The 20,135-nt window shown below is 46.9% G+C and overlaps 1 protein-coding gene across 5 annotated transcripts in view; it reads right to left on the reverse strand.

Moving 5' to 3' along the window:
- The window catches only part of arhgap39 (Rho GTPase activating protein 39), a 618,982-nt gene that overhangs the window by 18,862 nt on the left and 579,985 nt on the right, over positions 1–20,135 (reverse strand). For all 5 annotated transcript variants that reach the window (XM_070881793.1, XM_070881797.1, XM_070881792.1 and 2 more), the window contains one exon: positions 9,589–9,680. In XM_070881793.1, coding sequence (XP_070737894.1) covers positions 9,589–9,680 — 92 coding nt within the window. The remainder of the gene's footprint in view (positions 1–9,588; positions 9,681–20,135) is intronic.

The raw sequence follows: 20,135 nt of genomic DNA on the forward strand, positions 1-20,135 counted from the left end.
TCGAATTCAATGAGTGGGCCAGTTCGATTGTTCCAGTCCTTAAGGGAGATGGCATCGTCAGAATCTGTGGTGATTACAAAGTAACTATCAATCGTTTCTCCCTGCAGGATCAATACCCGCTATCAAAGGCAGATGACCTATTTGCGACACTGGCGAGAGGGAAAACGTTCGCGAAGCTGTACTTGACCTCGGCCTACATGAAGCAGGAGCTGGAGGAATCTTCGAAAGGCCTCATCTGCATCAACACGCACAAAGGTCTTTTGGTTTACAACAGATGCCCGTTTGGGATTCGATCGCCTGCGGCGATATTCTAGAGGAACATGGAAAGCTTGCTGAAGTCGGTCCCGCGCACCGTGGTCTTCCAAGACGACATCTTGGTTACAGGTCGGGACATCGTCGAGCACCTGCAGAACCTGGAGGAGGTTCTTAGTCGGCGTAATCGTGTGGGGCTCAGGCTAAAACGCTCGAAGTGCGTTTTCCTGGCGCCTGAAATGAAGTTCCTGGGGAGAGGAATCGTGGCAGACGGCATCAGGCCCACCGATTTGAAGACAGAAGCAATCAAAAACGCACCGCTCCCACAGAACATGACGGAGCTGCGGTCGTTTCTAGGACTCCTGAACTACTTTGGTAACTTCTTACCGGGTCTTAGCCCATTGGTAGAACCCTTGCACTCTTTACTGCGTAAAGGAGATAATAGGTATGGGGTAAAAGCCAAGAAAATGCCATTGAGAAAGCTAGGAAACAGTTATGTTGAAACAAATTGCTTGTGTTGTACGATCCATGTAAACACTTGGTACTAGCATGTGATGCATCGTCATACGGGGTCGGGTGTATTGCAACAAGCTAATGAATTTGCGAAATTGCAACCAGTTGCTATGCATCCAGAAGTCTGTCGAAGGCCGAGAGGGCCTACAGCATGATTGAAAAAGCGTTAGCGTGTGTTTACAGGGTAAAGAAAAATGCATCAATATCTGTTCGGGCTCAATTTTGAATTGGAAACCAACCATAAGCCGCTTATACCCCTCTTTTCTGAAAATAAAGGGATAAATACGAATGCATCGGCCTGCATCCAGTGATGGGTGCTCACGTTGTCCACATACAACTACGCCATCCACCACAGGCCAGGCATAGAAAACTGTGCCGATACACTCAGTAGGCTGCCATTGCCCACCACCAGGGTGGAGATGGCACAGCCTGCAGATCTAGTTATAGTAATGGAAGCATTCGAGAGTGAGCAATCACCTGTTACCGCCTGACAGATTAGAACCTGGACGAGCCAGGACCCCTTACTGTTCTTAAGTAAAACACGTTCTGCTCCACAGGAGTTGGTCTAGTGTCCCGTTAGAGAAAAAATAAAGCTGTACCAGCGGCGCAAAGATGAAATGTCTATACAGGCAGACTGCCTCCTATGAGGTAATCGGGTAGTTGTGCCAAAAAAGGGCAGAGACACTTTCATTAGTGATCTCCACAGTACCCACACAGGCATTGTAATGATGAAAGCAATAGCCAGATCCTACGTGTGGTGGCCCGGTATCGATGCAGACTTAGAGTCCTGCGTGCACAAATGTAACACATGTTCCCAGTTAAGCAATGCACCCAGGGAGGCACTAAGTTTATGGTCTTGGCCCTCCAAACCGTGGTCTCGGGTTCATTGCGACTATGCAGGCCCAATCTTGGGAAAAATGTTTTTAGTGGTTGTAGATGCGTACTCCAAGTGGATTGCATGTGTGGTAATGTCGGCAAGCATGTTCGCTGCCACCATTGAAAGCCTACTGGCCATGTTTGCCACACACGGCCTGCCTGATGTCCTTGTGAGTGACAATGGGCCGTGCTTTATTCAAGGAATTCATAACCTGCAATGGGGTCAAACATGTCATGTCTGCCCTGTTTAAGCAAGCATCCAGTGGTCAGGCAGAACGAGCAGTTCAAACAATCAAGCAGAGCTTGAAAAGGGTAACTGAAGGCTCACTGCAGACTCGCTTATCCTGAGTCCTACTTAGTTACCGGGGTCCCCCCACTGCTGAACTGCTCATGAAAATGGCACTTAAGACAAGACTCTTGTTAGTCCACCCTGATCTATATGAACAGGTAGAGAGCAGGCGGCTTCAACAGAATACATATCATGATTGCGCAAATGTGTCACGAGAAATTGAAGTAAATGATCCTGTATTTGTGTTGAACTATGGACAAGGTCCGAAGTGGATTGCTGACACTGTTTTGGCCAAAGAGGGGAGTAGGGTGTTTGTGGTCAAACTCGCAAATGGACTCACCTGCAGAAAACACTTGGACCAAACCAAACTCAGATTTACGGACTATCCAGAACAACCCACAATAGACTCTACCTTTTTCGACCCTCCAACACACACACACACACGTGGCAACTGACCCAGTGGTTGACCACAAAGCAGAACCCATCGCCCACAGCAGCCAGCTGCGCAGCAGCCCAGCGAAGGCCCAACAAACGACTCACCAACACCAGCATTTGCACCGAGACGATCAACCAGGGAAAGGAAGGCCCCAGATCGACTCACATTGTAAATAGTTACACTATTGACTTTTGGGGGGGGGGGGGGGGGCGGGCGGGGAGTGATGTTATGTATGTAAACCTGTAATTACCATGTCTAACCATCAGAGGGCTTATCCACTGGAGTCCCAAGGGATCCCACAATCCCTTGGGAACACCTGTTTATAAGGAGGCCTCACAGGCTGGAGAGGCACGCTGAGATCTGTAATAAAGGACTACGGTCACACTTACTTTGAGCTTGCTGTATCTAGTCTGACTCCTAAGGCTTGAATAAACACTGACGACTACTGGACGGACCATCGCCTAATTTGCTCTGTCGTCACCATCAATATTGCCCCAAAACAGCGACGGCAACAGAAACAATGCCACAGGAAAATCAACGGCGGAGCACTCAAAAGACCCTGCTAAGAAAGCCCTATTCAGCCAAGGCCTCGCTACCAACCTGACGACTCCCAGTGACCCAGAGTATCCACAGTGCCTGGTCTGCCCTCAAGGTTTCCATAATTAGCACCTGCGAAGAGACGCTCGGTCACTCGACCAGTAAACACCAAGACTGGTTCGACGAGAACGACCAGGAGCTAATATGCCGCAAGCGCAAGGCATTCATGGACTGGAAACAGCAACACAACTCGAGGGCAAGAAAACAGCTCGACAGACGTCTGAAGGCCGAGGTCCAACAGAAAACCTGCAACCTAAAGAACAGATGGTGGATGGAGAAAGCACAAGAGATCCAACAGCTAGCCGACAACCACGATATGCGAAGATTCTTTAGCGCAGTCAAGACCACCTACGGCCCAAGCACCCAAGGCCCTATCCCACCGCTGGCCAAGAACGGAGAGGTGCTCATCAAGGACAGAGAGGTAGTTAGTGCCAGCTGGGAGGAGCACTTCGAGGATCTCCTCAACCGAAATTCTGTCTTCGACGCGAGTGTCCTCGACTCCATCCCACAGCACAACCCCAGCCCGGCACGAGGTTGAAAAGGCCATCCGACAACTGAAGAACAAGGCATCAGGAGCAGATGGAATCCCCGCTGAAGCACTAAAACATGGTGGAGAAGTACTACTGGTGTGGATCCATGATCTCATCTCTCTTATCTGGAAGGAGGAGATCATACCAGGAGATCTCAGAGACGCTGTAATCGTGACCATCTTCAAGAAAGGTGACGTGTCCGATGACGGTAACTACAGAGGAATCTCCCTGCTGTCTGCCACTGGGAAAGTCATCAAGAAAGTCCTCCTCAATCGCCTTCACCCTGTGGCTGAAGAGCTCCTCCCAAAGTCATAAATGGTTCATTCTCGGGTTGGCAATCGGTAACTAGTGGGGTGCCGCAGCGATCAGTGCTGGGACCCCAACTATTTACAATCCATATTAACGACTTGGAGGAAGGGACTGAGTGTAACGTAGCCAAGTTTGCTGATGATACAAAGATGGGAGGAAAAGCAATGTGTGAGGAGGACACAAAAAATCTGCAAAAGGACATAGACAGGCTAAGTGAGTTGGCAAAAATTTGGCAGATGGAGTATAATGTTGGAACGTGTGAGGTTATGCACTTTGGCAGAAAAAAAATCAAAGAGCAAGAAATTATTTAAATGGAGAAAGATTGCAAAGTGCCGCAGCGGGACCTGGGGGTACTTGTGCGTGAAACACAAAAGGGTAGTATGCAGGTGCAGCTAGTGATCAGGAAGGCCAATAGAATCTTGGCCTTTATTGCAAAGGGGATGGAGTATAAAAGCAGGGAAGTCTTGCTGCAGCTGTACAGGGTATTGGTGAGGCCACACCTAGAATACTGCGTGCAGTTTTGGTTTCCATATTTACGAAAGGATATACTTGCTTTGGAGGCAGTTCAGAGAAGGTTCACCAGGTTGATTCCTGGGATGAGAGGATTGACTTATGAGGAAAGGTTGAGAAGGTTGGGCCTCTACTCGTTGGAATTCAGAAGAATAAGAGGTGAACTTATCGAAATGTATAAGATTATGAGGGGACTTGACAAGGTGGATGCAGAGAGGATGTTTCCACTGATAGGGGAGACTAGAACTAGGGGACATAATCTTAAAATAAGGGGCCGCCCATTTAAAACTGAGATGAGGAGGAATTTCTTCTCTGAGGGTTGTAAATCTGTGGAATTCGCTGTGGAATTTGAATAAATTTAAGACAGAGGTAGACAATTTCTCAACCGAGAAGGGAATAATGGGTTTTGGAGAGCAGGCAGGGAGGTGGACCCGAGTCCATGATCGGATCAGCCATGATCTTATTGAATGACGGAGCAGGCTCGAGGGGCCGGATGGCCTACTCCTGCTCCTATTTCTTATGTTCTTATGTTCTTAATGCGGATTCCGCCCACCAAGGGGCACAATGGACATGATCTTCACCGCGCGGCAGATACAAAAGAAATGCAACAACACCAACCCCTGTACATGGCCTTCTTTGACCTCACAAAATCCTTCAACACTGTTAACCGTAATGGATTATGGAGCGTCCTCCTCAGATTCGGCTGCCCTCAAAGGTTTATCACCATCCCCCGCCTGCTCCACAACGACATGCAAGCCGTGATCCTGACCAACGGATCCACCACAGACCCAATCCATGTCTGGATCAGGGTCAAGCAAGGCTGTGTCATAGCACCAACGCTCTTCTCGATCTTCCTCGCTGCAATGCTCCATGTCACCCTCAGTAAGTTCCCCGCTGGAGTGGAGCTAAATTACAGGACAAACGGGAATCTGTTCAACCTCCGCCGCCTCCAGGCCAGATCCAAGGTCGCCCATCCTCCGCTGAAGAACTACAGTACGCAGGCGACGCTTGTGTCAGCGCACACTCGGAGGCTGAACTCCAAGCTATTGTCAACACCGTTCACCGAGGCATACGAGAGCATGGGCCTCACACTAAATATCCGTAAGACAAAGGTCTTCTACCAACCTGCCCCGCCACACAGCACTGTCCCCCCGGTTATCAAGATCCACAACGAGGCCTTGGATCATGTAAACCATTTTCCATACATCGGGAGCCTACTTTCAACAAGGGCAGACAGCGACGACGAGGTTCAACACCGCCTCCAGTGCGCCAATGCAGCCTTCAGTCGCCTGAGGAAGAGTGCTTTTGAAGACCAGGACCTCAAACTTGGCACCAAGCTCATGGTCTACAGGGCAGTAGTGATACCCGCCCTCCTATATTGTTCACAGACATGGACTATGTACAGCAGGCACCCTAAAACACTGGAGGAGTACCACCAATGTTGCCTCCGCAAGACCTTGCAAATTCATTGGAAGGATAGGCACACCAATGTCAGCGTTCTCGCTCAGGCCAACATCCCCTGTATCGAAGCATTGACCAAGCTCGATCAGCTCTACTGGACAGGCCACATCATCCGCACGCCTGACACAAGACTCCCAAAACAAGCGCTCTACTTGGAGCTCCGACACGGCAAGTGAGCCCCAGGTGGGCAGAGGAAACGTTTCAAGGACACTCTCAAAGCCTCCTTGATACCTGGGAATCCCCGGCCCAAGACCGCCCTAAGTGGAGGAAAAGCATCCGGGAAGGTGCTGAACACCCCGAGCCTCTTCGCCGAGAGTAAGCTGAAGCCAAGCATCGACAGCGGAAAGAGCGCACAGCAACCCAGGCTCCCCAACCTCCCGTTCCTCCAACCACCATCTGTGACAGAGACTGTAGGTCCCACATTGGACTCCTCAGTCAACAAGCTCCCCGCTGGAGGCGGTGTTGAATCTCGTTGTCAATGTCTGCCCTTGTTGATAAGAGGCTCCCGAAGTATGGGAAATGGTCCACGTTGTCCAGGGCCGCGCCGTGGATCTTGATGACTGGGGAACTAAACCAGTGGTCACCTGTTCAACCTTCGCCATCTCCAGGACAGGTCCAAGACCACCCCAACCTCTCGTCGAGCTACAGTACGTGGACGACGCCTGCGTCTGCGCACATACAGAGTCTGAACTCCAGGACATAGTCAACGTATTTACTGAGGCGTACGAGAGCATGGGCCTTACGCTAAACATTCGTAAGACAAAGGTCCTCCACCAGCCTGTCCTCGCCGCACAGCACTGCCCCCCAGTCATCAAGATCCACGGCTCAGCCCTGGACAACGTGGACCACTTCCCATACCTCAGGAGCCTCTCATCAACAAGAGCAGCCATTGACGACGAGATTCAATACTGCCTCCAGTGCAGCCTTTGGCTGCCTGAGAAAAAGAGTGTTCGAAGACCAGGCCCTCAAATCTGTCACCAAGCACATGGTCTACAGGGCTGTAGTGATACCCGCCCTCCTGTATGGCTGAGAGACATGGACCATGTACAGTAGACACCTCAAGTTGCTGGAGAAATACCACCAGTGATGTCTCCACAAGATCCTACAAATCCCCTGGGAGGACAGATGCACCAACATTAGCGTCCTCGACCAGGCCAACATCCCCAGCATTGAAGCACTGACCACACTTGATTAGTTCCGCTGGGCGGGCCACATTGTCCGCATGCCAGACACAAGGCTCCCAAAGCAAGCACTCGACTCGGAACCCCTTCATGGCAAACGAGCCAAAGGTGAGCAGAGGAAATGTTACAAGGACATCCTCAAAGCCTCCCTGATAAAGTGCCACATCCCCATTGACACCTGGGAGTCCCTGGCCAAAGATCGCCTTAAGTGGAGGAAGTGCATCCGGGAGGGTGCTGAGCACCTCGAGTCTCATCGCCGAGAGCATGCAGAAATCAAGCGCAGGCAGCAGAATGAGCGTGCGGCAAACCAGTCCCACCCACCCTTTCCCTCAACGACTATCTGTCCCACCTGTGTCAGGGACTGTGGTTCTTGTATTGGACTGTTCAGCCACCTAAGGACTCATTCTTAGCGTGGAAGCAAGTCTTCTTCGACTCCGTGGGACTGCCTAAGAAGAAGGATATTCAAGACAGAGATAGATAGATTTTTGGCTATTAAGGGAATTAAGGGAAATGGGGATAGTGCAGGAAAGTGGGGTTGAGGTAGAAGATCAGCAATGATCTCATTGAATGGCGGAGCAGGCTCAAGGGGCCGAATGGCCTACTCCTGCTCCTAATTCTTACATTCTTATGTTCTCTCCTGAAATGTTGACTCTAGCTTGGGAATGGGTCATCTTTTATCTCCACGACTGATCATTCTACATGCCTAGCATCAGCCATGGCTCAGTGGGTAGCACTCTGGCTTCTGAGTCATGAAGTCGTGAGTTCAAATCCCACTCCAGAGACCAGAGCACATACTCTAGGCTGACACTCTCAGTGCAGTACTGAGGGAGACTTTCAGATTAGACATTAAACCCAGGCCCCGTCTGCCCTCTCAGGTGGATATAAGTAGTGAAGCTCTCCCCCAATATTTATCACTCAACCAGCATCAGTAAAAACAGATTATCTGGTCATTATCATGTTGCTGTTTGTGGGAGCTTGCTGTGCGCAAATTAGCTGCCGTAGTTCCGACATTACAGCATGTCAAAAGTACTTATTTGGCTGTAAAGTGCTTTGGACATCCTGAGGTTGTGAAAGGCACTATATAAATGCAAGTCTTTCTTTTATTTAATTTCTTTTTACTTCCAACCTGCTTGTTTCCCCCATCCCATCCCTAACCCAAGGTACTGAGGCCTATTGTAGCAGCCCTACTCCAAGCCGACCCCCTCCTCACCTCCCTCCAAGTATCACCGCAAGATCCTTTCCTTTGTCTGAGTCGCCCATGAGCAAAGCTAACCCTGTCGAACGGGGAAGGTGAATTTACTGATTTGCTCCGCCCCCAACCACTCGTACTGCTGACATGTGCCATACCACAACAACGGAGTGGAATATTTTCTGGTACCCAAAGGGTTATTTCGGAAGAGAGCATCAGAAGCACGGTAGGAATTCTAATCACTTTCCGAACAAATTGCGGCGGTACAATACAGTTGCTTAATGTCTTGAAATGCAAAAGCAAATCCTGCTGCACTAATAGCGTCCCATGGGGTGCTGCGTGCCAAAAGGTGCCTTATATTTAATTTGTTAGAATGACATCAAAGCACAGTTCTTGTATGTAATGCAACATTTTGAGCAGAGCAATGGCAATATTATAATGCGCTATTTTGTCAAAGCATTCATCTCTCATCTCTTGCCGGGTGATATAAGATATGTATCCCATCGGCCTTTTTATTTTGAATGTTGCTGCTGCTTGCAGTGTGTTGATGATTGCCAGCAATACAATCTATTCTCCAAGGCAAAGTCTGCTCTCTCTCTCTGACTTGCTCTGCAGTGAATGCGGTGACTTCCTTGTTAAGGCACAGTCCCCACGGGTGCTCCCGTGCCACGCCCAACTAGCTATTCTTCTGGCACGGGCGCCTCCGGGCTATTCGATTGTTCCGGTGGAGAGGGGGGGGGGGGGAGCCCAATTCTGCCCCTCGCGCTGGGAGTCAGTGAAAAGTGATCAGGGGCAGGCGGAGGACCCTGGCTGATTTGGTCATCTCAATTGTGGAATGTTTCTGGTCTGTCTGGTTTGACAGCAAGGGAAAGATTTCTTTAAAAAAAAAATCTGATTGATGCAATGTACCAAGACCAGGGATGTTACAAGAACATGGTTAAACTAAATAAGCTTGGGTTTGATCCTCTGTCTGTTCCCAGAGCGGAGGGAGGTGAGGCAAAGGGGAAAGAACATATTATTGGGACGAATGAGCCTTACATAAGAAATAGGAGCAGGAGTAGACCATTTGGCCCCTCGAGCCTGCTCCGACATTCAATATGATCATGGCTGATCTGATCTTGGCCTGAACACTCCACTTCCCTTCCCGCTCCCTGTAACCCTCGACTCCTTTACCTTTCAAAAACGATACCAGACCTTGCTGGTCTGAACTTTCGTAAGCATTCTTAACCAAGCTAAACAAGGCAAAATTACACACGCACATCTTTGTGGGAAGGAGCTTGAGATCCACTGGTGAGGCTTAGTGGGGGATGGATATGGTACTAGTGCTGACCTGTGCTGTGCCAAGCCAAAGAGCCCTATTCCAACATACCAGTGACAAGAGGTTGTACTCTCCAAGTACAGACATCCTTCACCATAACCAGCAAGTATACAAAAAGTGGCATTACCTGGAACATGGGGGTCTGTCAGCCCTTGTGGGATAGTCCACTGATCCACTTGCAGCTTGAGGGCGTTGACCTCGTCGATGTCCCCTGGGACTCTGCAGAGAGACGGAGCACACAGGACTCAGTCGCACTGCTAATGTTATTCAGAGTCATTTGTCAGCAAGCAGCCTGCAACCACTAACCTCTCTTGCTCTCCGCGCTGAGCTTCAAACTATCCATCTTGTAAACAAATGACCCTCCTCCCTCACTCCATCCCTGCCCGCTAAATGAAACAAGCGTCAGAGTTATGGCTTTCTGAAACAGCGGTTAACAGAAGGATAATGGGGCCAATGGCCCAATGCAGAGCTGAACAAAGCCAACCTAATAACAAACAAGACAACTTTGCCTCACTCTAATGCTGAGGGATTGAGTGCCAAACGTCTGCCTTCGAGGGGTTGCAAACCCTCCAGGGATTGGCCTGGCATCTCCAGGAAGTGAAGATTAATCTCCTGGACACTGCCCTGAGCAACACCCGGGAGATAAATCATAGGGGCATTAAAAAAAAGTGAGTGTTCCATTTTCTTTGAACTTCTGTTTATTATTTATAAAAATACCGGAGTTGAGGAAAAGGCTATTTGTCTGGCCAAGAATCATCGAGTTGGATACTGAAGAGTCTGATTGCTTTCTAACTGGTGAAGGGAAGGCGGAGATACACAAGGATAGGCATGGGGGATGATCACTGGCATAAACCTGGGGACGGGAAGTCACGTTGTAATGCATTTGCTCCAAGGGTTCTTTGCTTAAGAACTCATAGCAACACATTGCTATTAAGAACTAGTTGGTTTGTTAACAAAGGTTTAACAATCACACTACACATTACCAGTTCATCCACCAGGCTCACAACCACCTGCCTCATCGTGGATGACCTAGACTCAACTGACTGGGGTTTTATTGAGTCTTGTGAACATCATATGACCGGCTAAGCCACTCACAATGCAACAGCTTTATAAACCTGTGAGCATACTCACAGGTGCATACATTACACACATGATGGAACTTCCAGGAATACGACTAACCAGAGTTGGCAACCGACCAAAAAGTACTTCGATGCCTGAAGAAGCATTTTGAGCTGTTGCAACTTAAATGCCTGATCGAAATATAAGTGTTTTAAAAATGTATTTTAAAAATCACTGACTTGATTACAATGTTAGATTAACAATTTTGGAGTCAATTACTTAATTGTCCTTGGAAGTCAGAAGCCATATTGTCAGAATGCACAGTTTTGGTCTCCTTAACTGAGGAAGGATATAATTGCCTTAGAGGCAATGCAACGAAGGTTCACTGAGATGATTCCTGGGATGTGAGGGCTGTTCTATGGAGGAGAGATTGAGTAGATTGAGCCTATACTCTCTGGAGTTAAGAAGAATGAGCATTGATCTCACTGAAACATACAAGATCTGAGGGGGATTGACAGAGTAGCTGCTGAGAGGTTGCTTCCCCTGGCTGGTGAGTCTAGAACCAGGGGGCATAGTCTCAGGATAAGGGGTAGGCCATTTAAGACCGAGATGAGGAGGAATTTCTTCACTCAGAGGGTTGTGAATCTTTGGAGTTCTCTACTCCAGAGGGCTGTGGATGCTCAGTTGTTGAGTACATTCAAGGCTGAGATAGATAGAATTTTAGACTCTAGGGGAATCAAGAGATATGGAGATTGAGCGGGAAAGTGGAGTTGAGGTCGAGAATCAGCCATGATCTTATTGAATGGCGGAGCAGGGTCGAGGGGCCGTATGGCCTACTCCTGTTCCTAATTCTTACGTTATTATCTGTTGGAAAGTTTATTTGCAGTCTTGTCATCTAGCTCTGAGGATAATGTGAAGCTAGGAAATGTGGATGGCATGCAACTTGTACAAAGAGAGACTGGATTCTGTTGGTCTGGGCTGTGCAGCCCCTTGTCATTAAAAGGATCGCTGTCAAGGTTTACACATGAATAATGGACAATGTGCTGGAGCGTGCTCAGTCCTCATGGATCTGTGGCAAGGCAAGGAGGGGAGGAAAAACTGGCAGCCCAAAAAATAAATCATGGAATTTAAAAAGAATAGATATTAGTCTCTGGAGTGTCTCAACATCACACATCCCTGTCAGAGCCACATCGGAACCAACTGCTAGAAGATTTCAAAAGGGAATTGGATAAAGACTGGAAGGAGAAAGAATTGCTGGGTTGTGGGGAAAGAGCGGGGGAGTGGAATTAACTAGATTCCTCTTTGAAATAGCTGTCGCAGATGATGCGCCGAAGATGCAAAGCCTAGGGTCATGGTGCTCCCAGAGGGTTGTGAATCTGTGGAATTCTCTGCCCAGGGAAGCAGTTGAGGCTAGCTCATTGAATGTATTCAAATCACAGATAGATAGATTTTTAACCAATAAGGGAATTAAGGGTGATGGGGAGGGGGCGGGTAAGTGGAGCTGAATCCACGGCCAGATCAGCCATGATCTAGTTGAGTGGCGGAGTAGGCTCGAGGGGCTAGATGGCCTACTCCTGTTCCTAATTCTTATGTTCTTATTTTCCTCTTCTTACCCTGGACGTACTGCCTGCCCTTCCCCTGAAGCTAGTGGAACTCCCTTTCATGTTGTTTATTTGGGGATTCACAAAGCTTTTGACAAAGTTCCACAAGACGTCTAACTGAACTATAAGCCAGCGGGAGTGAGGGTGGAACAATAATTGTCTAAAATAACAGATAACAGAAGGTGTAAAGTCAATTTGGTAGGTGCTGTATGGCCTTGATCTACATAAATGACCTTGATAGTGAAGCCAATTATAAGCTTTCCAACATCCATCATCATCATAGGCAATCCCCCAAAATCGAGGAAGACTTGCTTTCACTCCAAAAGTGAGTTCTCAGGTGACTGTACAGTCCAATACAGGAATTACAGTCTCTGTCACAGGTGGGACAGACAGTGGTTGAAGATCAGGGTGGGTGGGACTGGTTTGCCGCACGCTCTTTCCGCTGCCTACGCTTGATTTCTGCATGCTCTCGGCGATGAGACGCAAGGTACTCAGCACCCTCTCTGATGCACTTCCTCCACTTAGGGCGGTCTTTGGCCAGGGACTCCCAGGTGTCGGTGAGGATGTTGCATTTTATCAAGGAGGCTTTGAAAGTGTCCTTGAAACGTTTCCTCTGCCCACCTTGGACCCGCTTGCCGTGTAGGAGTTCCGAGTAGAGCGCTTGCTTTGGGAGTCTCATGTCGGGCATACGAACAATGTGGACCACCCAACGGAGCTGGTCGAGTGTGGTCAGTGCTTCGATGCTGGGGATGTTGGCCTTATTAAGAACACTGACGTTGGTGTGTCTGTCCTCCCAGTGGATTTGCAGGATCTTGCAGAGGCATCGCTGGTGGTATTTCTCCAGCGATTTTGAGGTGTTTACTGTATATGGTCCACGTCTCTCAGCCATACAGGAGGGCAGGTAGCACTACAGCCCTGTAGACCATAAGCTTGGTGCCAGATTTGAGGGCCTGATCTTCGATCACTCTCTCCCTTTCCAACACCAAAGTAGGGAAGACAGCAGAGGATGCAGCTAAAGATTTCATGAAGGATTTAGATTGACTGGCCTACTGAATGGCCTCCCCCTTTTTATCCTATGTAAACGAGATCATCTAAAACTGTGCCTGTGCCTGAACTCTCAGCAAATCCCATTCATCCATTACCCCTGAGCTCATTGACCTACATTGGCTCCCGGTTAAGCAATGTTTCAATTTCAAAATTCTCATCCTTGTTTTCAAATCCCTCCATGGCCTTGCCCCTCTATCTCTGTAATCTCCTCCAGTCCTACAACCGCCCCCCCCCCCGCTCCACCCCATCCCGTGATATCTGCGTTCCTCCAATTCTGGCCTCTTGAGCATCCCTGATTTTAATTGCTCAACCATTGGTGGCCGTGCCTTCTGCTGCCAAGGTGGCAATCTCTGGAATTCCCTGCATAAACCTCTCCACCTCTCTTTCCTCCTTTTAGACACGACATAAAATCTACTTCTTTGACCAAGGCTGCCCTAACTTCTCCATATGCGGCTCAGTATGAAATTTTGTTTTGACATTCCTATGAAGCATCTTGGGATGTTTTACTACGTTAAAGGCGCTATATAAATACAAGTTGTTGTTGATTGTTAAATGGAAAATATTGCACATTGATCAAAAATGTGTATCTAAATCTAAGTCATTGTATTTATATTGAAATTGAAAATCAGGAAATGGCAAACTTACTAAGTAATTACTTTATATCGGTCTTCACAGTAGAGGAAGAGGATAAAGTATCAGACATACAAGTAAAAGTAAATCTCGGGGAGGAACTAACTAGATTTAATACAGGTATAAGTAAAATAATGGTAATCAGGAAAATAATGAGAATGATGACTGACAAGTCTCCAAGATCTGATGGTTTCCACCAAAGGACATTAAAAGGTGAGGAAATTGTTAATGTTTTAGTCATGATCTTCCAAAGTTCTCTTGATTCAGGAATTGCTCTCTTGGATTGGAAAATTGCCAATGTCGCTTCATATTTTAAGAAGGGCTGGAGAGAGAAACTAGGACATTATAAAACTATTAGTTTAACATCAGCTGTTAACTAGAATCTGTTATGAGGGACAGAGAAACTGAGCACTTGGGCAAGAATGAATTGATTAGAGAGCCTGCATGGATTTGTAAAGGGGAAGACATGTCTAACTAAACAAGTTGAATTTTTTGAGGAGGTTACTAATGTGGTAGATAAGGGAGTGTCTATGGATATTATTTATATGGACTTCCAGAAGGCATTCCATAAGGTTTCACACAAGAGACCATTAGCAAAAATGAAAGTGTATGAAAGTGAGACAACCTCTTGACATACGAAGAGTATTGGTTAGGAGGTAGATGACAGGGAGTCGTGATCATGGGTATGTACTCAAATTAGCAGGATGTGATGAGTGGTGTCCCCCAAGGATCTGGACGGAGGCCACAGCTTTTTACTATATTTACCAATGACTTAGATGAATGAATAGAGAGCCGTTTATCCAAGTTTACTGACAACACTGAGGTGGCACAATAAATAGTGCAGAGAGAATCATAGAATAGTTACAGCAAGGAAGAAGACTATTCGGCCCATTGAGTTCAATGGGAGCAGAAAGTTGCAAGGGGACATTGATAGACGAAGTAAGTGGACAAAACTGTGGCAGATGGAATTCAATGTGGGGAAGTATGAGATAGAAACATAGAAAATAGCTGCAGGAGTAGGCCATTCGGCCCTTCGAGCCTGTAGCACCATTCAATAAGATCATGGCTGATCATTCCCTCAGTACCCCTTTCCTGCTTTCTCTCCATACCCCTTGATACCTTTAGCCGTAAGGGCCATATCTAACTCCCTCTTGAATATATCCACTTTGGACCCAAGAAAGATAGACCAGAGTATTTTCTAAAGGCTAGGAACTATGGAGGAGCAGAGAGATTTAGGGGTACAAGTACAGAAATCACTGAAAGCTCGTGGACAGGTACAAAAAAATGAAAAAGGCTAATGGAAACCCAAGCCTTCATCTCAAGGGGGCTGGAATACAAAGGGGTGGAAGTTATGTTAGAGTTATATAAAGCTCTGGTTAGACCCCATCTGGAGCACTGCGTTCAGTTCTGGGGCAGTCCAGCTCAGGATCATTTTGCCTCGGAGGGAGTTCAGCATGGATTCACCAGAGTGATACTCAGGCTAAAACGGTTAAATTATGAGGACTGCTTGCATCGATGAAGCATGTATTCCCTCGAGTATAGAAGATTAAGAGGTGATCTAATTGAGGTGTTTAAGATGATTAAAGGATTTAAGAGGGTAGATAGAGAGAAACTATTTACTCAAGGGGCCATAGACTTAAATTTACAGCTAGGGCTGATGTCACACAAAGGCTAATGTAATTCTGGAACTCTCCCAAAAAGGTGCTGATGCTGTGGATCAATTCCATAATTTCAAAATAGATTTTTGGTTAGGCAAGGGAATTAAGGGTTACAGAACCAAGGCGGATAAATGGAGTTGAGGTATAAATCAGTCACAATCTAATTAAATGGCAGAACAGACTCAAGGGGCTGAATGGACTGCTCCTGTTCCTATGTTCCCAAGTTCCAGAGTGTGGAGCCAAGACAGGTGAAGGCATGATGACCGAATGTGATGTGGAGGATACGGGTTTGTAAAGGAGACCAGGGTTGGAAGTGGGGAGCATGTAGGGCTGGAAGAGATAGTAGAAGTATGTAGTGCTGAGGCCCTTGAAGGTAGATGAAGACCAGGATTTTGAATTCAATGCATTGGCAAATGGTGAGACAGTGAAGGTTGGCAAGGATAGGGGAATGGGCTTTAGTGCGGGACACACTGTACACAGCATAGTTCTGATTGAAGTGTGGTCAATGTTGAGATGGACAAGGACAACTTTGGAGTAGTTAAGCCTGGAGGTGACCATGGTGAGGGTGTGGGTTTCAGCAGCAGTGGAATGACTCTGGATGGATGAAGGTGATAGTGGCGACGATGTGGGGTTTGAAGTTCAGCTCAAGGGTGAAACAGGATACCAAGTTCAGCTTGAGTGAACAGCCTAGGGAAGGAATGGAATCAGGCGATAATATTCAGAGCCTCGAATAAAGGCTGAACAGGGTGACTTCAGACTTGCTGATGTTAAATAGGAGATGGTTTTTATTGATGTTGGACAATTGGTGACTGTGGGTTCAAGATTGATGGCAGACAAGTAGAGCTTGGTGGTATCTGGTGGTAAGCTGACCATGTCTACGGACGGTGTTGCCAAAGGGAAGCATAGAAACATAGAAAATAGGTGCAGGAGTAGGCCATTCGGTCCTTCGAGCCTGCACCATGGCTGATCATACAACTTCAGTACCCCACCCCTGCTTTCTCTCCATACCCCTTGAACCCTTTAGCCGTAAGGGCCACATCTAACTCCCTTTTGAATATATCTAACGAACTGGCATCAATAACTTTCTGTGGTAGAGAATTCCACAGGTTCACAATTCTGAGTGAAGAAGTTTCTCCTCATCTTGGTCCTAAATGGCTTACCCCTTATCCTTAGACTGTGACCCCTGGTTCTGGACTTCCCCAACATCGGGAACATTCTTCCTGCATCTAACCTATCCAATCCCATCAGTATTTTATATGTTTCTATGAGATCCCCTCTCATTCTTCTAAATTCCAGTGAATATAAGCCAAGTCGATCTTCATATGTCAGTCCGTCATCCCGGGAATCAGTCTGGTGAACCTTCGCTGCACTCCCTCAATAGCAAGAATGTCCTTCCTCAGATTAGGAGACCAAAACTGTACACAATATTCAAGGTGTGGCCTCACCAAGGCCCTGTAAGACCTCCCTGCTCCTATACTCAAATCCTCTCGTTATGAAAGCCAACATGCCATTTGCCGCCTTCACCGCCTGCTGTACCTGCATGCCAACTTTCAATGACTGATGAACCATGACACCCAGGTCTCGTTGCACCTCCCCTTTTCCTAATCTGTCAGATAATATTCTGCCTTCGTGTTTTTGCCACCAAAGTGGATAACCTCACATTTATCCACATTATACTGCATCTGCCATGCATTTGCCCACTCACCTAACCTGTCCAAGTCACCCTGCAGCCTCTTGGCATTATCCTCACAGCTCACACTGCCACCAAGCTTAGTGTCATCTGCAAACTTGGAGATATTACATTCAATTCCTTCGTCTAAATCATTAATGTATATTGTAAATAGCTGGGGTTCCAGCACTGAGTCTTGCGGTACCCCACTAGTCACTGCCCGCCATTCTGAAAAGGACCCGTTTATCCCGATTCTCTGCTGCCTGTCTGCCAACCAGTCCTCTATCCACGTCAGTACATTACCCCCAATACCATGTGCTTTAATTTTGCACACCAATCTCTTGAGTGGGACCTTGTCAAAAGCCTTTTGAACGTCCAAATACACCACATCCACTGGTTCTCCCTTGTCCACTCTACTAGTTACATCCTCAAAATATTCTAGAGGATTTGTCAAGCATGATTTCCCTTTCATAAATCCATGCTGACTTGGACCGATCCTGTCACTGCTTTCCAAATGTGCTGCTATTACATTTTTAATAATTGATTCCAACATTTTCCCCACTACTGATGTCAGGCTAACCGGTCTATAATTACCCGTTTTCTCTCTCCCTCCTTTTTTAAAAAGTGGGGTTACATTAGCTCCCCTCCAATAGACTAGGAATTGATCCAGAGTCTATAGAATGTTGGAAAATGACCACCAATGCATCCACTATTTCTAGGGCCACTTCCTTAAGTACTCTGGGATGCAGACTATCAGGCCCATGGGATTTATTGGCCTTCAATCCCATCAATTTCCCTAACACAATTTCCTGACTAATAAGGATTTTCTTTCAGTTCCTCCTTCTCACTAGACCCTCGGTCCCCTAGTATTTCCAGAAGGTTATTTGTATCTTCCTTAGTGAAGACAGAACCAAAGTATTTGTTCAATTGGTCTGCCATTTCTTTGTTCCCCATTATAAATTCACCTGACTGCAAGGGACCTGTAGATGTAAATCAAAGAAAAGAAAGGCGTACAGGATGAAAACTTAGTGGCTCACCATGAGATGACGGGAACAGTAACTATTGCAGGCAATGTGTTGGAATAGGTAGGAGCAGAGTCAAGGAAATGATGGGAGGAAGGACTGGTCGACAATGAAGAACTCTGTGGAAGGGAGGTGGTGTTGTGGAGGTCAAGATGGGTGAACTTTGCGGTAGTTAAGGACATGGGGTTTGAAGTTCAGCTCAGGGTCAAACAGGATGAGTTGGTTAAAAGCAGTTAGCTTCATTGATATGATTCTCAGCCAGTGTCTCTCTCATGATGAACTGCCCCAATAATCCTTCCAGCATGTTAATATTGGATATGGATGTTTTAATAAAAGGAGAGAGATATAAATGAGCGTGAAAGCATACATTTTACAATCCTATCAATCGGTCATGCTTTCCACCCCATCATTTATGGAAAGACACCTTTATTTTCCCTTTCCTGTCAGCTTGGTTCACTTGGTAGCAAGCACTCCCACCTCAGAAGGTCATGAGTTTAAGCCCCACTCTGGTACTTGCTGGCACTTACATAGTTATACAGTACAGGAGGAGGCCTTTCGGCCCATCGTGCCTGTGCCGCTCTGAAAGAACTATCCAATCAGTCCCACTCCCCTACTTTTGCCCCATATCCCTGCAAATCTTTCCTTTTCAAGTATATATCCAATTCCTTTTTGAAAGTTACTATTGAATTTGCTTCCTCCACTCTTTCAGGCAGCGCATTCGAGATCGTAACAACTAGCTGAGTAAAAAAATGTCTCATCTCCCTTTCTGGACAATATTTATCCCTCAACAACTTCACCAGAAATAGATAACTGGTTATTCATCTCTTTATTGATGGGACCTTGCTGCCACCATTGCAAAAAATACAATTTCGAAAGTAATTCATTAGTTGTTGGTTGTAAGACGATCCAGAGATTGTGAACAACAACAACTTGTATTTATATAGCACCTTTAACGTAGTGAAACGTCCCAAGGTGCTTCACAGGAGTACTTTGTAATAAAAATTTGACACCAAGCCGCCCAAGTAGAAATTAGTGCACAAAGAGGTATGTTTTAAGGAACGTCTTGAAGGAGGAAAGAGAGTTAGAGAGGCGAAGAGGTTCATGCAGGGAATTCTAGAGCTTGGGACCCAGGCAACAGAAAGCACGGCCACCAGTGGTTGTGCGATTATAATCAGAGATGCTCAGGAGGGCAGAATTAGAGGAGCGGAGACATCTCGGGGGGTTGTGGGGTTAGAGGAGATTACAGAGACAGGGAGGGGCGAGGCCATGGAGGGATTTGAAAATAAGGATGAGAATTTTGAAATCGAGGCGTTGCTTAACCAGAAATCAATGTAGATCAGCGAGCACAGGGGTGATGGGTGAGCGGGACTTAGTGCAAGTTAGGACATGGGCAGCCAAGTTTTGGATCACCTCTAGTTTATGTTGGGTAGAATGTGGGAGATCAGCCAGGAGTGGAATAGTAAAGTCTAGAGGGAACAAAGGCATGGATGAGGGCTTCAGCAGCGGATGAGCTGAGGCAATAGCGCTGTATAAATGTAAATTATTTTTTTCTTCTTCGTTTGCATCTCACTGAGTAGCATAATTCCCTACCAACTCACTACAGAGAAGAAGGTCCCTTTTGATATTAAAAATGTGTGTGGGGGGGGGTTTGTCTGTGTGTCCAGGAATGCTGAAGATCAAATCTCACCCTCGACCAATATTTGTATTGATTTCCAGTGGGGGGTGTGGGGGCAGCGAGTGGATGTGGCCTTCTTTCTATCGCCGGATGCTCATCACTGCTTGCTTCCTCACAGAGATGGCAATGTATTAAAAAATATCCTGAAATTGTCGTAATTTCATCCACCTTGCCTACAAATATACAGGTGAGACTTGGGTATCTAACCTGACAAAAAGGCTGCTAAAACAGTGACTCTCGTAATACTCAATCATCTACAAAAACAATGCACGCTTAAAATATTATTGATTGTGTGAAGCGTGTCGAGACTTGG

Source organism: Pristiophorus japonicus, chromosome 5, assembly GCF_044704955.1.
Source record: "Pristiophorus japonicus isolate sPriJap1 chromosome 5, sPriJap1.hap1, whole genome shotgun sequence".
NCBI lineage: Eukaryota > Metazoa > Chordata > Chondrichthyes > Pristiophoridae > Pristiophorus > Pristiophorus japonicus.